This window comes from Microcaecilia unicolor, chromosome 3, assembly GCF_901765095.1.
Source record: "Microcaecilia unicolor chromosome 3, aMicUni1.1, whole genome shotgun sequence".
In the NCBI taxonomy this organism is placed as follows: Eukaryota; Metazoa; Chordata; class Amphibia; order Gymnophiona; family Siphonopidae; genus Microcaecilia; species Microcaecilia unicolor.
Genome location: NC_044033.1, coordinates 82,015,771 through 82,033,520, shown reverse-complemented (window position 1 = coordinate 82,033,520; position 17,750 = coordinate 82,015,771). Strand labels below are relative to the sequence as shown.

The window sequence follows — 17,750 nt, the reverse complement described above, 5'->3', positions numbered from 1 at the left end:
TGCAGGGGGAAGTGGGGAACTACCGGTTTGAGTTTTTATATAACTTTTTTTTTTTTACATGCCAGCTTGCATTTTTAAGGTGCAGGAGGGAGCGGGGAGATGACAGCTCAGGCCTGAACGACAGGTCTGAGAGCTTGCTAAATTTGTCACGTTAAATGATTCATTAGAATCGTCGGTATGGTTAGTGCATAGCGAATTGTCCACATTTCAATGGTAGTTTCTGGTTTGCATTCCGTTTTCGTTATCTGCTAGTGGCTTCAGAAAAAGGCCTATAATGCATGCAATGGCCGCAAATTTTGTCGTTAGAGGGTCATTAATGGGTCGTTAGAGTTTTGTGCATCTAGGCCTAAAAGAAAGAATCTGCCTATCCTCAATGAACTGCCCAAAACACATAAGTCCCCTCTCCTTCCGCCTGTGAAAAAGCCCACTTCATCTTCCTAAAATCCTTCTTTAAAAAAATTAACTTGAGAGAAAGCAAAGATCAAGATGGGTTTAGACTTCGAACAAATTTTAGATTTCTCAAGCGCATCTGTGAGGCTGGAGGAAATCGCCATAATATCCTGCTGCCTGAAGTCTTACTGCAGCTGACCTAAGCATGAAATGGAGAAAACTCAGTGCACCGCTCATATCTCGGAGGTGTCCTGCCGATTCTATCCACTGCAACAACCTCAGCACTGCACCATTTAGAGCTACAGTGCTCCACTAGTCAGGATCGTTATTCTACAAGAGTGGCAAAAAACAGCCTCTGAGCAAACAACAGGTGCATAAATAAATATTCCAACAAAGGTTTCTACAGCCCTGTGGGGTGAGACTGCACACACGGTTCGTAAATAGAACATGAAGAAAAATTAATTACTCTAGTAAGAGAGTCTAATTTGTAAAAGGTTCCTCCGAGCCATTATGTTCTGTCTCCCTGAGAAAGGAAAGGCATTTTTTTTTTCTGCTTCACCAGTCACAGGCCTACCGGTTACAGAGCTGGCTACAACTTAACTTTGTTTTAAGCACTTAGGCCTCAAATATGCCAAGACAAAACAGATCTGTGGAGGTAAAAGCTAAAAAATCTAATGGGGCCTAGGGACGTGACTGAGACAGGTACTGCAGGCATGCAGAAAATGAGAAATAATTTAATGGAGGATAACAGTTTAGTTGAGTTTTAGTATGATGTATATTGGCTTGATATACAGATTTACAAGTAACATCTGATTGGCTTATGAAAACAGTATGTGGTATAACAATGCATCCAACATTAAACACACCAAAACCCAGGGCTTTTTTTGAGGGGGTACTTGAAGGTACTGAGTACCGGCACCTTTTCCATTGTCTGCTAAAATTGACCCATGGTCCCCAAGTTTTAATGAAAGAGCTCAGGCTCTGTGCACCAATTCTGCCTTGTCATAGATTCTGTGACTGGTTGCAGGGGGCCTGGCTATTGTGGAGTGGGTCTCTCAGTGATCTCCCCCACCCCCGAAGGGTGGTCTGGCATTTGAGTACCGGCACCTTTTTCGCTAGAAAAAATGCACTGCCAAAACTAATATAAGAACTCACATAACAACACAGACAAAGCATGCAAATAAAAGAGACCTGCCAAACATAGACTGAAAAAGCTGGGTGTTAACCTGCCTTCTGAAATCTAGCATATCTCTAAGTGCATGAATTCCTGCAGCCAATTGCTTCCAAAGTCTTTTTCCTTGCGTGAAAATGTCTGCTCTCACGTGCACACCAAGGTTCAGATTCAGTCAATGGTGCCCACAATTAGACGCCATAATGATCCATGCTAAGATAGTACTCTGTAAAGGGTTTCCTCTGTGCAGAGTGCCCTTTACAGAATACTCGCTTGGTGCTCCTCTTGAGCACTTACAATTTCCCAAAGCTGGTTTAAATGTTCACACCCAACTGATGGCAGTTGGACGCGCAAATCCAGGAATTCTACAACATCGCCCCTAATTTCTGGGAATGCCTCTGACCCACTCATGCCATTCCCAAGGCCATGCCCCCATTTGAGTTGTGTGCTATACAATTTAGGTGTGAATGATATAGAATAGGGCATAGGGCACATCCACGCATAACTCCTAACTACTGCCAATTAAGTAGTTGTTAAACACCAATAATTGATTTGTTAGGACTTAATTGACTAGTTTACCCGCAGATCTGGGATTCGTGGCCAAATCTGTGCATTCTCTACTGAATCTGGCGACAAATGAGCAGAATTGCTAACAGGCCATATGTAAATTTCTTGAGAAGAATATAACAATTTATCAGAAAGGAATACAACATTTACAGGGCAGAGAAATAGCCTACTGTTTGAACAGCAGGCTGAAACCCAAAGAAGCTGAGGAACAGCCTCATGGTTAGTGCAGTGGGATTTGATCCTGACAACCTGGGTTCTGCTCCCACTGGAGCTCCTTGTGACCTTGGGCAAGTCACTTAACCCTCCATTGCCCCAGGTACAAAAAGCTTAGATTGTGAGCCCTCTAGGGACAAAGAAAGTACCTGTATATAATATGTACAGCGCTTCATATGTCTACTAGTGCTATACAAATGAGGAGTAGTAGTAAATCCCACTACTGCTCACCCCATGCGTGGAACAAACTCCCTGAGCCCATACGCCAGGCCCCCTCCCTACCCATCTTCAAATCATTGCTCAAAGCCCACCTCTTCAATGTCGTCTTCGGCACCTAACCACCACACCTCTACTCAAGAAATCTAGACTGCACCAACTTGACATTTCATCCTTTATATTGTAAGCTCCTTTGAGCAGGGACAGTCCTTCTTTGTTAATTTGTACAGCGCTGCGTAACCCTAGTAGCGCTGTAGAAATGTTAAGTAGTAGAAATGTTAAGTAGTAGTAGTACTGCTCATTGTGATTTTGGGCATATCACTGCTTCAGATACAAACCCAGGAGCTCTTTTACTAAGCCGTGTAGATGCCCAACACGCATCAATTTTGAGTTACCACCTGGCTACCGCATGGCCCTTGTGGTAATTCATTTTTGATGCACATCCGCTGTGTGCACCCAAAAATATTTTTATTTTCTGGTGTGCGGGCAGTAATCAGGGAGTAATTGGCATTTTATGCGCATAGACCATTACCTCCTGGTTACCGTGTGAGACCTTACCGCTAAGTCAATGGCTGGCGGTAGAGTCTCAGACCCAAAATGGATGTGCGGCAATTTTCATTTTGCCGCACGTCCATTTTCGTCAAAAATTTTAAAAAGACATTTTTTACAGGTGCGCTGAAAAATGAATATGCGTGCACCCAAAACGCGCATCTACACTACCGCAGCCCATTTTTCAGCGCGCCTTTGTAAAAGGGCCCCTTAGTAGGCCTTCTGGGGACAGGGAAATACCTGCTGTACTTGAATGGAACTCACCTTGAGCTTCTGAGAAAGGTGTGAACAGAATCCCCTTTTAATTCTTTTATGCAAATTGAATGGCCCAATCCCATGCAATACTTGCATCAACCCATGCTAACATCTGAAACTTCAAGGGGGCTTCAGGAGATAAACATTGCAATGATTTGAGAACTGGACTCACATAATCCCTCCTCTTGCACCTTCATTCTGAATCAACTACAAACAATAAAGATGCTTTTTTGGCAAACTAGTTAACAAGGCATTACAATAAGCTAATGTGACAGTCACCAGAGAATGTATCACCTTAATCAAATGATGTCTCTCCCAAGGGCTGAGATGTCTGATCTCATAAAATATGGTAAAAAACAAAACAAAACAAAAAACCCATGACCAACATCTAGCTCACAAATGTGGAAGGAAAGATTCCTATCCAAAGTGAGTCCCAAATTTGAAGTTGTGACACCCATATCTACTATAATAAAACTCACCCTCAACGTTCTGAGGACACTGACATCAGTGAAGCCAAGCCCTGACTTCCTTCAAAAAGGTTCAAAGGTTCGTGGTGGTGAAGCCACCAAAATCGCTCCGGGCCCCGCCCTCGAATGTGGAGCAATGGCACAACAACGAAGGGGTTGGCAGGGAGGCAGGGAGGCGGGGGGGGGGGGTGAAATCGCTCCAGGCCCCGCCCTCGCGTCAAACGTCATGACGTTGTGGGCGGAGCAATGGCAGGGGAGGGAGGGGGGGGGGGTGTTGGCGACGAAAACCTTGCTAGCGCCCGTTTCATTTGCTCAGAAACGGGCCTCTTTTACTAGTATAGACATAAATATCATGAAAACAAACTGTTTATCACAGCACTAATAAAGGCTGTATTTTGTGCTCATTTTTCTACACTTTTCTAAACAATACAGTAATACATGGCCAAATTTCAGTGAGGATATCCTGTTTACTGATGGGTTCATCGTAACTGTTGTTGTAATCTGTCTTGGGAAGTCTGGGGTTATTAAGATTGGAAGTAAACTCTCCTTTCATTGGGGCATATGGAATCACATCTTCACCTCATCTCTTTTGTACAAATGGATTACTCTGTTTTGAGCATGTTTCAGGGACAAGTGGTTTTCATAAGTCAAAATAACAAAAATAAATATTTTCTTTCCTGCAGATCTCTCACTTGTTTAAATAAAACTAAATGGGCTATAAGCCCCTAATGCAGTACATTTGTTTTCTTATATTTTGTCCTTCTGCTGACTTATACGGTGCCAAAACTGGAAATACGGTGAGACAGAATAATAGAATTCACATCCAAAACTTATCAATTAACATTATAATTGTGTTTGCATTTGGGTAATAACTGAGAAAATGCTACTAAAAACTGACTTGAAGAAGAAATAAATATATTTATTTATTTATTGCATTTGTATCCCACATTATCCCACCTATTTGCAGGCTCAATGTGGCTACAAATATATATCACAGAACTGGAAAATGTTGGCTTATTTAGACCGACTCTGGACATCTGCATGAAGGTAGCTCTACCCTCACTATTTAAAATCTTTCTTTTAAATAGTAGTAATAAACAAGTGCATTTTTATAATATACCAGTGTATTCCACAAAACAAAAGGAGCAAGTTCCCACAAACCATCTTTCTCTTTTGATTTAGGCATAGGAAAAAAAAAAGATTTTACATGCTCCCAGGTTTCAAACTAACTCATTTTTAATGTGGGATATAACTGCCATAAATAAGTAGATAGATAGATAGATAGATAGATAGATAGATAGATAGATAGATAGATAGATAGATAGATAGATAGATAGATAGAAACTCTGAATGTTGAGCATCTGATTCTTATATCATGATGTCTGTTTTAGTGGCCCTTTACCAGGAGAAAAAAAAATCTCTGCACGATATATAACACATGCTAACCAGCCCCTCCAAATGACACACTGATTCAATTTATAACAAATTACTACGCTATCTACGAAATGTTTTTCTGTTATTATACTTCTTCTGTGTACATCTGTATGCTGCACAAGCTGGCATGTGTGAAAATATAAGTGAGATTAAATAAAAATGCTACCAACAATAAAGAATAACAACAGCGTGGATGCAGCAGCTCATAGGTTTGCTTGCTTTATTTTGCGTGTATGCAGAACAATGACTATGCGGAGAAGGGGAAACAGACTAATCTAAGTGGCTTCAATTTTTTGATGTCATGCCATCTCCTGTTCTCAATCAGACTTCATTGGTGCAGAGCACAGGGTCTTTGGTTGCCTCTACCCCTGTCAGGACCCGTGAGGAGAGAGGGTGTCCTAGATAGGCCCAATAAACTAAGGGTGAACTAAGTGGAAGTTTCTGCCAGTACAATCATTAACTGTGGAGTGGAGGAATGCCTCATGTGGGAAGCAGTGGAACCCTGCCTGGGAGCTGGAACAGGGAAGAGCCTGTTTGGAGCCAAAGACAGTAGCCCAGAGAGGTGCTCCTTTGGGAGGGAAGGACAGACAGGGAGGTCTGGTCCTAAGAGGAGAACAGCTTGCTGCAAAAGTGTTGCAATCACAGCCTTGGATTATTCTGCTCTAAAGGATGGGTGTTTGGACTGGAGGAGCTGTACACATTTATTTATTTTCGGTATTTATATATCGCCTAGACCTAAGCGGTTTACAATTCTTTTCTTTTCCAGGTACAGGTATCGTCCCTAATGGGCTCACAATCTAGTATTGTAATATGTAGATACCCTAGGAATTACAAATAGACTAATTAGCTACATCAAAATCTTGAACTGGCACTTAATCTCATTTTGAATAAATTATGTGTTTGGATATAATTTGACCTGTTGACACTGGAATAACTGTTTGCCTCCAGAATATATGAAGTTTGGATTAACTGCCTGTTGCAGAACGCTAGTAAAGTTTGGGTTTGGATTATAAAACCTGGACTGGAGTATTTCTTTGAATGACAGTGAAGTTTATTTACTCCCAGACTAACAAAGAAAAGTAAAGAGTAAAAGTGTGGTTTAGAACCCTATGGCCCACTGGAGTAACTCCAGCCCCAGCCTGTGCTCAGCTCAGAGAGTAACTAAAACCTTTGCTCTGACCCTGGTTTCGGATGCTGACCCGAAGAGCTAGCTGGTGCCCGGAACATTGTGATGAGACTAGGCTTACACAGAGTTCTGCAATCCATCATAAGATTTGTAATTCTAGATAATATGATGTGGTTTTATGCTACTCAGAAACAGTCAATCTATTCTTATTCACTCAGTGACAGCTGTAAGATGTGCAGCCAAATTAACTATGCCCTAATTGGAAAAACACAGAACATACAACTGAAGGTCATCAGCATTCATAAAGCAACACATTTTGAAGGACCTTACTATATTTCCCACAGGGTGCACAGAGACATTAAATAATAAAAGAGCAGGCTCTGCTGCTGCCTCTCAGACCTCCACTGAGCCTGAAATTGTTCCTTCTGCTCCCAGTCCCATAGTGAGGTACGTGTGGCCGCTGCAGCTGCAGAGGGCACGAGGGAGATAGGAGCACCAAAATGGCCCCCTTTTCATTGGCTTCAATGGGTAGGGCGGAAGCACTAGGGGGTGTGCTGCTGCACAGAGTACGTTTCTGGCTCATATGCTCCTGCATCAGAGTGGTCACCTAATCCTCCAAACTTCGACCAACTCTGATCAACAGTGTCAAAATCAGCCAAGCAGATTTTTGAAATCCTAAGCAGTGTTTTAACTCTACAATACAGCTTGATTTTTGTGTTTAGGGGTGCAGTGTAACACACTGCCGGTGAAATGGTGCAAAATCTGCTGGCTGAAATCATTACAGCTGCTATTTCAGAGGTTCCCTTCTTCCCCTTGTTTATAACCAACCATTCTGGAAAAAATACAAGGCAAAGATCTCTACAAGAGTACAGTACAACCCAAGAGAGCTCAGCTGACAGTTTAGTTATACAGGCAGCGCTGAGCAGGTTCTCTGTAAAGCAGCACTCCACCAAGGGAAAGGGCTCTGAAAATTTTAATATCAATCTCTTTTTTTTTTCATCTTCTCTGCACTCATGCGTGCTCCTGTTAAAAGCTATCGTGTTCGGTTAAACGTCTGTCTGTAGATTGTGTTGTTTAATAGAAAGTGTCAGCCCCTAAACTATCAGCTTGTTCTGGCTCAGCCATGCACGACCTCCTGTCCTGACGCGAGGAGCGTATCAGCTTCTAAATAATTCCATTTGTACTCGTGCTGCTGTCACCATTCTGCTCAAGACACTGGGGCCTATTGATTCTCAGCTCTGCTTTATCCCATTAAAACCAGAAGGGCGGGTAGAGAATGTGCCGTGAGCAAGGGCATCCATGTGCAGCTTCCATTTGGCCTGTGCATACCTCAGCAGAATATGAAAGGATGAATTCAGTTCACTTCAGGGGTTGGGCCCGACTCCATTCGAAAATTCTTCAGCAAAGCCAAACATATTTCTTTCTCTGCTTCATGTCCTGTTTTGTTTTGTTTTTTTTTTAAAGCATAGTTGGATGGATGGTTAACTTTCAAATGCTATTCTGAGGAACATTTTGAAAGATGTGTGTTAGGAAGAGAAATATTAAAATGCACTCAAAGAAGGTGAATTGTTCTGTAGGACAACATGAAAAATCAATATTTAACTCACTCCTTTTAATATGGTGAGTTATGTTTTAGGCACAATAACACTATTTTATGTAAAGACCTCTAAATCCTGCATTGTGAGGACGGTAGATACCTCTGGTGGCTCCATTACACTATTGGACTTCGTCTTGTGAATACCAATAGTTTCTAAAAAAAAAAAAGAAAAAAAAAAGAATGCTTTCCTGACAGGTGAGGAAATGGTAGGAGGAAACCCTTTATGGAGGGAAACAGATTGGTATATAATCCCAGCCCTGATTGAATTCTTTATATGTGGTGGGCAGACTTCTATGGTCTATGCCCTGATTGTAGCTGAATAGATATGGATGGGCTGGAGTGTAAATTTTAAGGGGCTTCAACGTTAGCTTCAGAACTTTTAATACAAGAACAATGTTGGGCAGACTTTTACAGTCTGTGCCCTGAGAAAGGCAGGGACAAATCAAACTTGGGTATACGTATAAAGTATCACATACCACGTAAAATGAGTTTATCTTGTTGGGCAGACTGGATCTGCCGTCATTTACTATGTTACTATGGTTTCTGCTTCCCTGCAATTACACTACAAAGTGAAAGGAACAATCTTTGGCTCTGATACCCTGGTCATTGTACCAAGCTCTGGAAGGCATCAAGGACTGATGGAGAAACTGAAGAAAGAACAAGGGATCCTGATCCAAAATACTGGATGGGACAACAGCTAGAACTGAGTTGCAGAAAGAAGCAATGCAGCATTCTTTCCCTTTTTTTTTAAGTGAATAGTTTCCGATCATAACCCATCTGTGATTTACACTTTTAAAGGAGTATGTTCTGTTGTTTATGACTGGGGAGTCTAACAGCCGGAGACTCCAGAATCCAATCTCCTTACTCTTCTGCTGATGCACAAGTTTTACCTAGCATAAAGAGGCTGTGATACTGGCGTCCTGACAATGCACATAGAATTAAAATACAGAGAACAGTCCATGTCTGCATTTTAACTCAATTGAAATGTGCACTGAATTAAGGGGAACAGAAAGAAATACTTATTGAACGTTGAGCTCTAAAGTGTGATTAGCCAGGTAATGTCGTTTTCTGATAGCACACATTATAAATTGTGCCCACGATCAGAGGGCTGCATTCCCTTGTACGTAAGCGCATGCAGCCTTTTTCTGCAGGATTATTGGGGAATCATCTTTGCTCCGAGGCAGTGAAATACCCAGTGCTAGGACATTTTTCCTGAAAAACTCAGTTGTAATGATGTGCATATGCTTGAAATAACATGGAAAATGACAATCAATTTTTAAAGTCCGATTATCTTTTTTAAGCAACAGTGGAGGTCATCAACACAAAGCACTGTCATGTGATTATGTTTTCAGTTTAGTAGAGGGAGTGCTCGGGGCACTATTTTTAGGATGTAATGCTAAGTGATACCGAACTAAAGAACATTAAGTATGTGTGGAATTAGCAGTAAATTAAATTAGTTTTAATTGTGATATATGAAGATTTTAAGTGACATGAGTTTGTTCTATTTTAGGGCTCCACCCTGACACAGCTAATGGCAAAACATGGCCCATGTTGGCAGTGGGTCTTGTAGTTGAGATAAGTACATTTATAACTCTGTTTGAGAATAGTAATATTAATATTAATTTCTGTTTGAAATTAATAAAGAGTGGTTGATGAGGAGGAGGGTGAATCGCAGATTGAGTGGTTCGTATGAAAAGAGTTGTCACTGATGCCCAATGTAGAGTTGAAACCGGGTCTACTGCTATGAAAGTTTTACATAGTGCTGGGTGCTTTTAAGTTATGGGAAATGACAATGATATGTCCCATGTTGTTTCATCTCCTTTTTAACCTGAAATAGAGAAAATAAAACCCTGTAATTTGGTTTTTTTTTCCTGTGTTGTTAATAGTGTTTGAGTTACAGTGTGCACTATTTGAGCAATGGGGTGTACAATGTGCACTGTTTCAATAATAGGGTGTACTGTTTGAGTAACAGTATGCACCATGTGTGCACCATTGACTACATTGTCCCCAAAATGAAAAACAAAGTTTGTAAAATCAAATAGAATGAAAAAACCTCTTAAACAACATAGGACACTAAACAAAATATATATTGTTGGCCTGCACAACCATAACTGTAAGAAAGTTAATTTCTTTCAGAGGTGGTGGACTTCTTTCATGTTTGCTTCTAGTGAAATCCATAGACTTTGCTAAGATTGACAGGTTAATTCTTAACTTTTTTTTTTTTTCAAATGTGTAGTTTGGTCAAAGTATAGGTAGACACATTTTCCATAGAAGAAAAATGTCAAGGAATCATGAAGGGAAACTCAGAGGAGGTATTTCCTTAATAAAAGGATGGTAGATGTCTAAAATAACTTACTGTAAAAAAAACTTAAGCCTGGTAGGGCAGATATAAATATAACCCCCTTTTTGCTCTTGGTAGGTCACATTCTAGGTACAGTTTAAAAGGGTCCACCTTCAGAAAATGTCATTGGGTTGGGACCAGCAGATGCTGTGTGGCCTTGGCCTTAGGATCACGCACTCCTTTGTTGCACTTGTTTTCAAAAATGATCTATATGCTTCTAATTTATTCAAAACCAAAATAATTCAAAAATAGTCCAGTGGTCTAAACTATAGAGGATCCATGGGAACACATGCTGATCTTTTCTCCAGTTTAGAAGAAAAAAGTGCAGGGTCTGAAGCCCGGTCAACACCCCCACTTAGAGACTCTCTCATTTCTCTTCCTTTTAGCAGGTTTCATTGTCTCTCTCCCAGCTGGGGCCTCCTTAGTTCTCTGGCTCCTTCTCACAGAAACACTAAAGTATAGTAATCTATCCAGTCAGAGACCCAGCTGGTGGTACAGCATCATGTCCAACCAAAAATAGAAGTTTGTCTTTAGACCCTATGGGGCTGGTATCAAATAGAGTTACACATTCATCTGTGGCCATATAAGTATGCTATTATGCAGGGTCAGTTTTAGACATTGTGGGGCCTGGGGCAGAAATTAAGGAGGGGGCCCCTGATCCCTGTTCCCCCCGATCTCCCACCTGCATTGCTACTACATGGTCTGGGCATCTCTTCCCCTTCTCCCCACCACAGTCCATCTCCCTCTCTTCCCCTCACCTTGTGGTCTTCTTAAAAATTTTTATTTCCCTTCTCAGAGGGGCCCCAGTGCGGCAGCCATCCTCACAAGCTGCCTCCGGCTGTCCCAAAACTTTCCCACTCTGTTGCGATTCACCCAGGCAGAAACAGGAAATTGTGTCAGAGGGGGGCAGATTGTGGCAGAGAGGGAACTCCTTGGGGCAGCAGCAGGGAGCTTGTGAGATTAGCTGCTGCGCTGGGGCCTCTCTGAGAAGGGAAATACATTTTTAAAGATGATCAGGAAGGGAGGAGGAGACAGACGGTGGTGGGGAGAAGGGGAAGAGATGCCTGGACCATGGGGACCCTGGAGCTGTGGGGCCCAGGGCAGCTGCTCTGTTTGCCCTCCCCCCCCCCCCCCCCCCCCCCCCCCCAATGCCAGTCCTGCTATCGTGGTATTTTTAAGTTTCAATATGGAGTCCAGTGAGTCGAAAAAATCTCTAACTAGCCAGACATTGCCTATGTAGTGAAAGGGTGGAGGGAGAGTGAAGCGAGGGAGGAGGCACAAAATTATCCTAATAGTAATGATATTCAGCTGCTATTTGGATAATCTATAAGCCTAATAATGCAAGTTCCCCTGAGGCAATGCTTTCACAAAACAGGGGCACATCATCTCACGTCGTTTTTACACTTTGTGTTGGTAAGAGCTCTCTATAAGATACTAAGGACAAGTATAATGAACTTTAAAGTATTTAAATAAAATTTGATGAAGAGTGGAGTTTTATTTTTGTTTTATACTTGTGATCGGCACATTGCTGGCCTAGAATGGGAGACTATTATGGGGCTGATGATAATTTTTCACTGAGGTTTTTTCTCCACTTTTTTGTATATTTTTGTCTATTGAATGATTAGGAACAGCTCTTCAACACAAAAGTTCTGAACAGGTTTTTAACTTGATTTTCTAGAATGCAAATATACTCAAGGTGGCTTTTTTGTCAGTGAGGCCCAACATCAAAATGAGTTTGACACCCCTGCATTAAACCTTTGTATGCATTTATTTATTTCACAGAAAAGACTTGGCTGCAAGTCTTTTGTTCCAAACTTCACATATCTTTACAGTTCTCTACTGTACATCAATAAATCAATTTACTTTTTAAGTAGTCTTTCTACTTCTCTGATAACTTTAGTGGTGTTAACTTACCAAAATTCTCTCCTCCCCAGATATCCATAGCTGTGTCATACTTCCCCAGGTGAGTGAACCAGGATTTATCAATCACAAAGAGGCCCCCAGCAATAACAGGAGTTCTATGAATCAGAAAAAGGAAAACACTAAACATTAACAGAAAACCTATAGCATTATAGAAACTTTAAACTCCAAATACTTGTTTAAAGATTTGACTTGTTTTTCTAAAATTCAGCATATTCTTTCCTAGATCTTCTAGGACAGGTTATGTTGAAAAACAAGTGTTCCTTGAATTATTTCATATGAAATCCAATTAGCCCATTGCCCCCTTCTACCACAAAAAGAGACAAAGAATGGGAATGGAGTCAGGCTCTTCAAAACAGACCAAAGGCACTGCGTAGGAATTGCAAATGTTAATAACGGATGACTCTACACAGTACCATGTTTCGGCACTAAAAGTGCCTTCTTCAGGAGTCTTGGTAAACAAGTCTATCAATCTTGATCTTCAGAGAAGGATATTTAAAAAGTAAAACGTAGTGGTCTTTATAAAGACTTCTGGTGGGTATTGCAGATGCTGTCACTTCTGGACGCCACCTTACAGACATTAGACACGTTTACCAAGACTCCTGGAGTCATCCTTTATTAAAATTTGCTATTCCTATTCAGCGTCTTTGGTCTGTTTTGAAAAGCCTGACTTCGTTCCCACTCTTTGTTTCTTTGTGTGATTCCCCGTGGGATATTGGTGTTCATTCCACTTCTGTGGTTTCTCTGTTCCTTCTACCACAAGCCACAGCACTTTTACTATTGTTGTGTCATAGGACCAATGATTTACTCTGCCACTTTATCTCACCAGCCACCACTGTTTGCCTCTTCATGGTTATGCCTTGCCAATGAGCATTTCTAAAAACCAGAACTGCATTTATATAGTCATTATCGTTTGTGGACATTCATGGAGTTTAAACAGCAAGTGCAAATTACAACGGGAAGCTGATGAACATGGCTCGCATATCATCACACAGGCAACCGAATGTCCTGTTTCAGTGATGTACTGATGCAATTAACAACTAGGAATACAGTGGACCCTGCAGCAGACAGAGAGTGCACAGTAACCATTAGCAAATGACTCCCTAAAAATGCTAAGCAATCTAAAGAGAAGTTGGCTTTTTCCACAGTACTGATGAGAGGAATTCTGAAAATAATTTATCAGTGGAAGTTTTACTGTCGCAAATCACAGTATGTTTGCTGAGTTATTTTTCAGTAACAGCCTACAGCATATAACGCTCACATCTAGAGTTTGCACATCACATGCATTCTGTACTGACTACCTCAGACACAGAAACAAACATGTACACAATCATGGAAGGGCATTTTCAAAGGAATGTCCAAGTCAGAATTTGGACGTTCTGCTCATAGCGTCCAATAAAAAAGGTCCATCTCACAGCCATTGAACTGGAAAGATGTTGGGGGTTTCCTATTCAAAAATACATGAGAACGTCCAAAACAGGGGCATAGCCAGACCTCGAGGTGGGAGGGGGCCAGAGCCCGAGGTGAGGGGGGCACATTTTGGTCTGCAGCCCTGCCATCTCCCACCCCTGCCGCCTCACTGCCCCCTCTGCCGCTGCCTCGCCACTCCCCGCCAGCTCACCATTGCAATTTAATACCTTGGCTGGCGGGGGTCACTAAAAGGAGTGTGCCGGATGTGAGGGGAAGAGCAGCAGGGCAGGCAACACAGCGGTGCCGAGACCGGCGCTGGATGAAGGCTTCAACTGGCGGGGCTTGGGGACCCCGCCAGCAAAATCAGGGGCCCAGAATAAATTGGGGGGTGGGCCCAGGCCCCCGTGGCCCCACATAGCTACGCCACTGGTCTAAAATGAACAGCCATTTTACAAACTGAAACGTCCAAATTATGAACGCCCAAAAAGTAGGGAAAGGCTGTCTGGCAGCATTTTTACAGAAATGACCACACAGATGTCCTTGCAGAGCAGAGCGGCAGCCTAGTGGTCAGTGCAGTGGACTGTAAACCAGGGTACCCAGGTTCATATCCCCCTACAACGCCTTTATTTAAATGCTGAGCCCTTCGGGAATAGGGAAATACCTACAGTATTCTAACTGATTGTACATCACCTCAATAGCTTTCAGACTTGCAGGTATCATAAATATTTAGGCACAGTAGTTAATATGTCTGTTTCTGGAGGGCTCACAATTTAAAGGGGGGGAAAAGAGTTAAAAGTGGGAATTGAATCTGTGTTCCCTGCTTTATAGTCCACTGCATCTCTAGTGTACCAAGGGTGGGACGGTGGGTCAGTCTGCCCTGGGTGCAGGCAGCAAGGGGGTGCACGGAGCAGTCGCGCAGCTGTCAGCTCTGCCGGTCCCCTGCCCCAAAACAGGAAGTAACATCAGTGGGGCAGGGAACCGATGGAACTGACAGCAGCATGTCTGTCTGTGCACCCCCTGGTGGTGAGGATGATGCATTTCGAGGGGAGGGGCACACAATGCACTGGGAGGGTGTAACGGTGACCCACCCTAGGTGGCAGCCAACCTGGGTACACCACAGCACTGCATTGACCACTAAGCTACTGCTCAAATTTGCTTTGAGCTTTGTTTACAATGCCCATAATACCTGAAGCTGTCATAGAGCCTGGTATTGCTTTCCAATTTCATTTTCAGGGGAGAGGGAGGGGGACAGCCTTATTCCCTCCAGTGGTCAGCTGCTCAATCAGAGAACCTTCTTGTACCCTGGATATGACTGAAACAGCTCTAAATAAAAACATCCTTCTTTTTAGATTTGGAAGTTTCTTCCCCTTCAATTATTGATGTTAAATATCCTAATTTTGGGCCTTCCCTAGTCCCACCCAAAACAAGTGCACAACAAACCCCCTTGCTATTTGGATGAAATACAGTGTAGGACATCCAAAGTCTGTAGTTCTAAAATCGTAATTTGGATGTTTTTATCAGATGGACATTTTGGGGGCCATTTTGAAACATCCATGTGCTTTGAAAAGGAGCTCCTTAGCCTCTCTCAAGTATATACTACTGAGATGGAAACACATTTCTAGCATGGCAACTTTAAAACTAGATAAGGATAGATAATGTGGTCAAATCTGTTACTAATTCAAACAGCCTTACCTAATGAATGTGATATGCAACAAGTTGGGCAGCCTAGTAAGACTTGTTCTCCCTGTGCTAATGTTCAGCAAGAGAAGTGCATCTTTTCTAGCAAAAAAGGTGCCAGTACTCAAATGCTAGGCCACTCATCAAGGGTGGGGTGATCACTGAGGGACCCACCCCACAATAGCTAGGACCCTGCAACCAGTCACAGAATCTATGTCAACGCAGAATTGGTGTGTAGAGCCTGAGCTCTTTCATTAAAACTTGGGGTCCATGGGTCAATTTTAGCAGACAATGGAAAAGGTGCCAGTACTCAGTACCCCCAAGTACCCACTCAAAAAAAGCCCTGACCAAGAGCATTTTCATAACATTTCCAAGAAAAGAGTGACCACTAGGACCCATTCCAGGCTGAATCTCCCTGTACATGTTTGTTTTCCCTTTTGTTATATGGTCTCAGTGTAACCAGGTGCTTCTGCAGGCTACAACAGAGAAGTCTGGAAATTGGAGTATATGCAGTTTAACCATACTTTTAGTTCTGCAGTGGGGCCCAATCATGTTTCATTTTCCATTAATTGCCTGGTCGGCATTGTGAGCTACCTTCATCATGATTGCAAAATGTTATTTAATCATATATCCCCCCCCCCCCCCCCCCCTGCCGCTGACATTGAGGATTCTGGAACCAGATCTTGAAGGTGATTAGCTCAAACATGGAAAGTTCCAGCATATTTAAATTCAGTATGAAAAGAAGGTAATGTCCCCTTGAGGCGGCCTGCTAAAATATAGTTTTGTCTGTATGCATATATATTAAATATTTTCATCACTTTGGGATTTACTTTGTAATTTTTCTAATATGCTTGATGATGACTTGTCTACCATGTGAAAAGAACTGTTATAAAATACTTATCCCTAGGGACTAAAGGAATTAAAAAGTAAGCCATAAAAAGAGTCACTCACCTTCAAAAGGATTTTGTTTCATTACATGTTTTATCCTTTCATCTAAGCTGGGAAGCATCAGTCAATGAACAATAATTTTAAGAATTAGTTTTGAGTGGTCAAACGAGTGTGGAGGAGGGCACAGCCGACTTGCTGGCATACAGTGGCTTAGCCAAGGGTGGGCTTGGGTGGGCCCAGGCCCATCCACTTTGGGTTCAGGCCCACCCAGTAGCAACACATCTATAAAGTGGCTGGCAGGGATTCCCAAGCCCCACCAGCCGAAAACTCCCAACTGTCCCTCCTGCATACCTTTTAAATAGCAGATCTTTGCCTGCAGCAAGCAGCGACTGATACATACTGTTCGCACCGGCCCCGCAGCCTTCCCTCTGATGTATTCCTGCCTATGCGGAAACAGGAAGTTGCATCAGAGGAAAGGCTGTGGGGCTAGCATGAACAGTGTGTATTAGTTGCTGCTCGCTGTTGGTGAAAATCTGCTATTTAAAAGGTATTCAGGGAAGGGCGGATGATTGAGAGACCATATGAATGCAGGCAAGAGAGGGAGAGACCAAATCACTTGTGGGACAAGGCGGAGTTCTTCTGCCCACCCATCTTGGGCCCAGGCCCACCCAAATTTGGTTGTCTGGCTACGCCCCTGCTGGCATATACCACACAAGAACTGATTGTGATGGCCCAGCGTTTTCAAATCCCAGGCATTATCTAAATTTAGATTCCTAAAACATGGGCAGTCACGAGGGGACAAAATTAAGGCTGGAAAAAAGCGCAGATACCTAGCATGTAACTTAGGTGCCTAAAAATAACATTTTAAAAGATTTTGCACATTTTCATATGTAAATAACCAACACATGTAAACAGCTATTTTAGGGACTCTTTTACTAAAGCTTAGAGAGTGCTAATGGAATTAGTGCATACTAAATGCTAAGAAGCCTATTTTATACCGATGAGCTTTTCAGCTTAGACAGTTGCTAATTGCACATGTAGAGTCAAAGAATGCATAGTAACTTGTTTAGGCTTCAATGGGGACCAAAGTGACATTCTCAGTGACTCTAAAAGTATAACACATTCTGGAGGTGACGCAGAATGTTTCCCGCATGGTTTCCATACGTTTAACACTCTTTTACCATGGGATAGCAATGCAGAAAGGGTTTCAGCGTGGGTGTTAATTCACGTGGAAACCCCAACCGCACACCACATTAAAATGAATAGCAATGTAGTATTTATGTTCATGCTTATTGGTAGTTTATTAGTGGGATTATTTTTGGGGGGATTTTGGGAGGGAATGGGGAGATGCCATTAGGCACTAGGAAGTGGGTTTTTTTTTTAGTCGGAGGGGGGCCAGAAGTACCCGGAAGAAGGGTCAGGTGGGTGGATGGGGGAGGGTGCCACTAGATACCAGGGATTATTTTTTTTATTTGGGGAAAGGGGGGGGGGGGTTAGGGGCCAATGCAGATTGGCAGTAGTTTGTTTAT

At 42.4% G+C, this 17,750-nt stretch overlaps 1 protein-coding gene across 2 annotated transcripts in view; it reads right to left on the bottom strand.

The window, feature by feature from the left end:
- GALNT14 (polypeptide N-acetylgalactosaminyltransferase 14) overlaps nucleotides 1–17,750 on the bottom strand; it is a 610,663-nt gene that overhangs the window by 44,892 nt on the left and 548,021 nt on the right. For both annotated transcript variants that reach the window (XM_030196114.1, XM_030196115.1), the window contains exon 9: nucleotides 12,241–12,344. In XM_030196114.1, coding sequence (XP_030051974.1) covers nucleotides 12,241–12,344 — 104 coding nt within the window. The remainder of the gene's footprint in view (nucleotides 1–12,240; nucleotides 12,345–17,750) is intronic.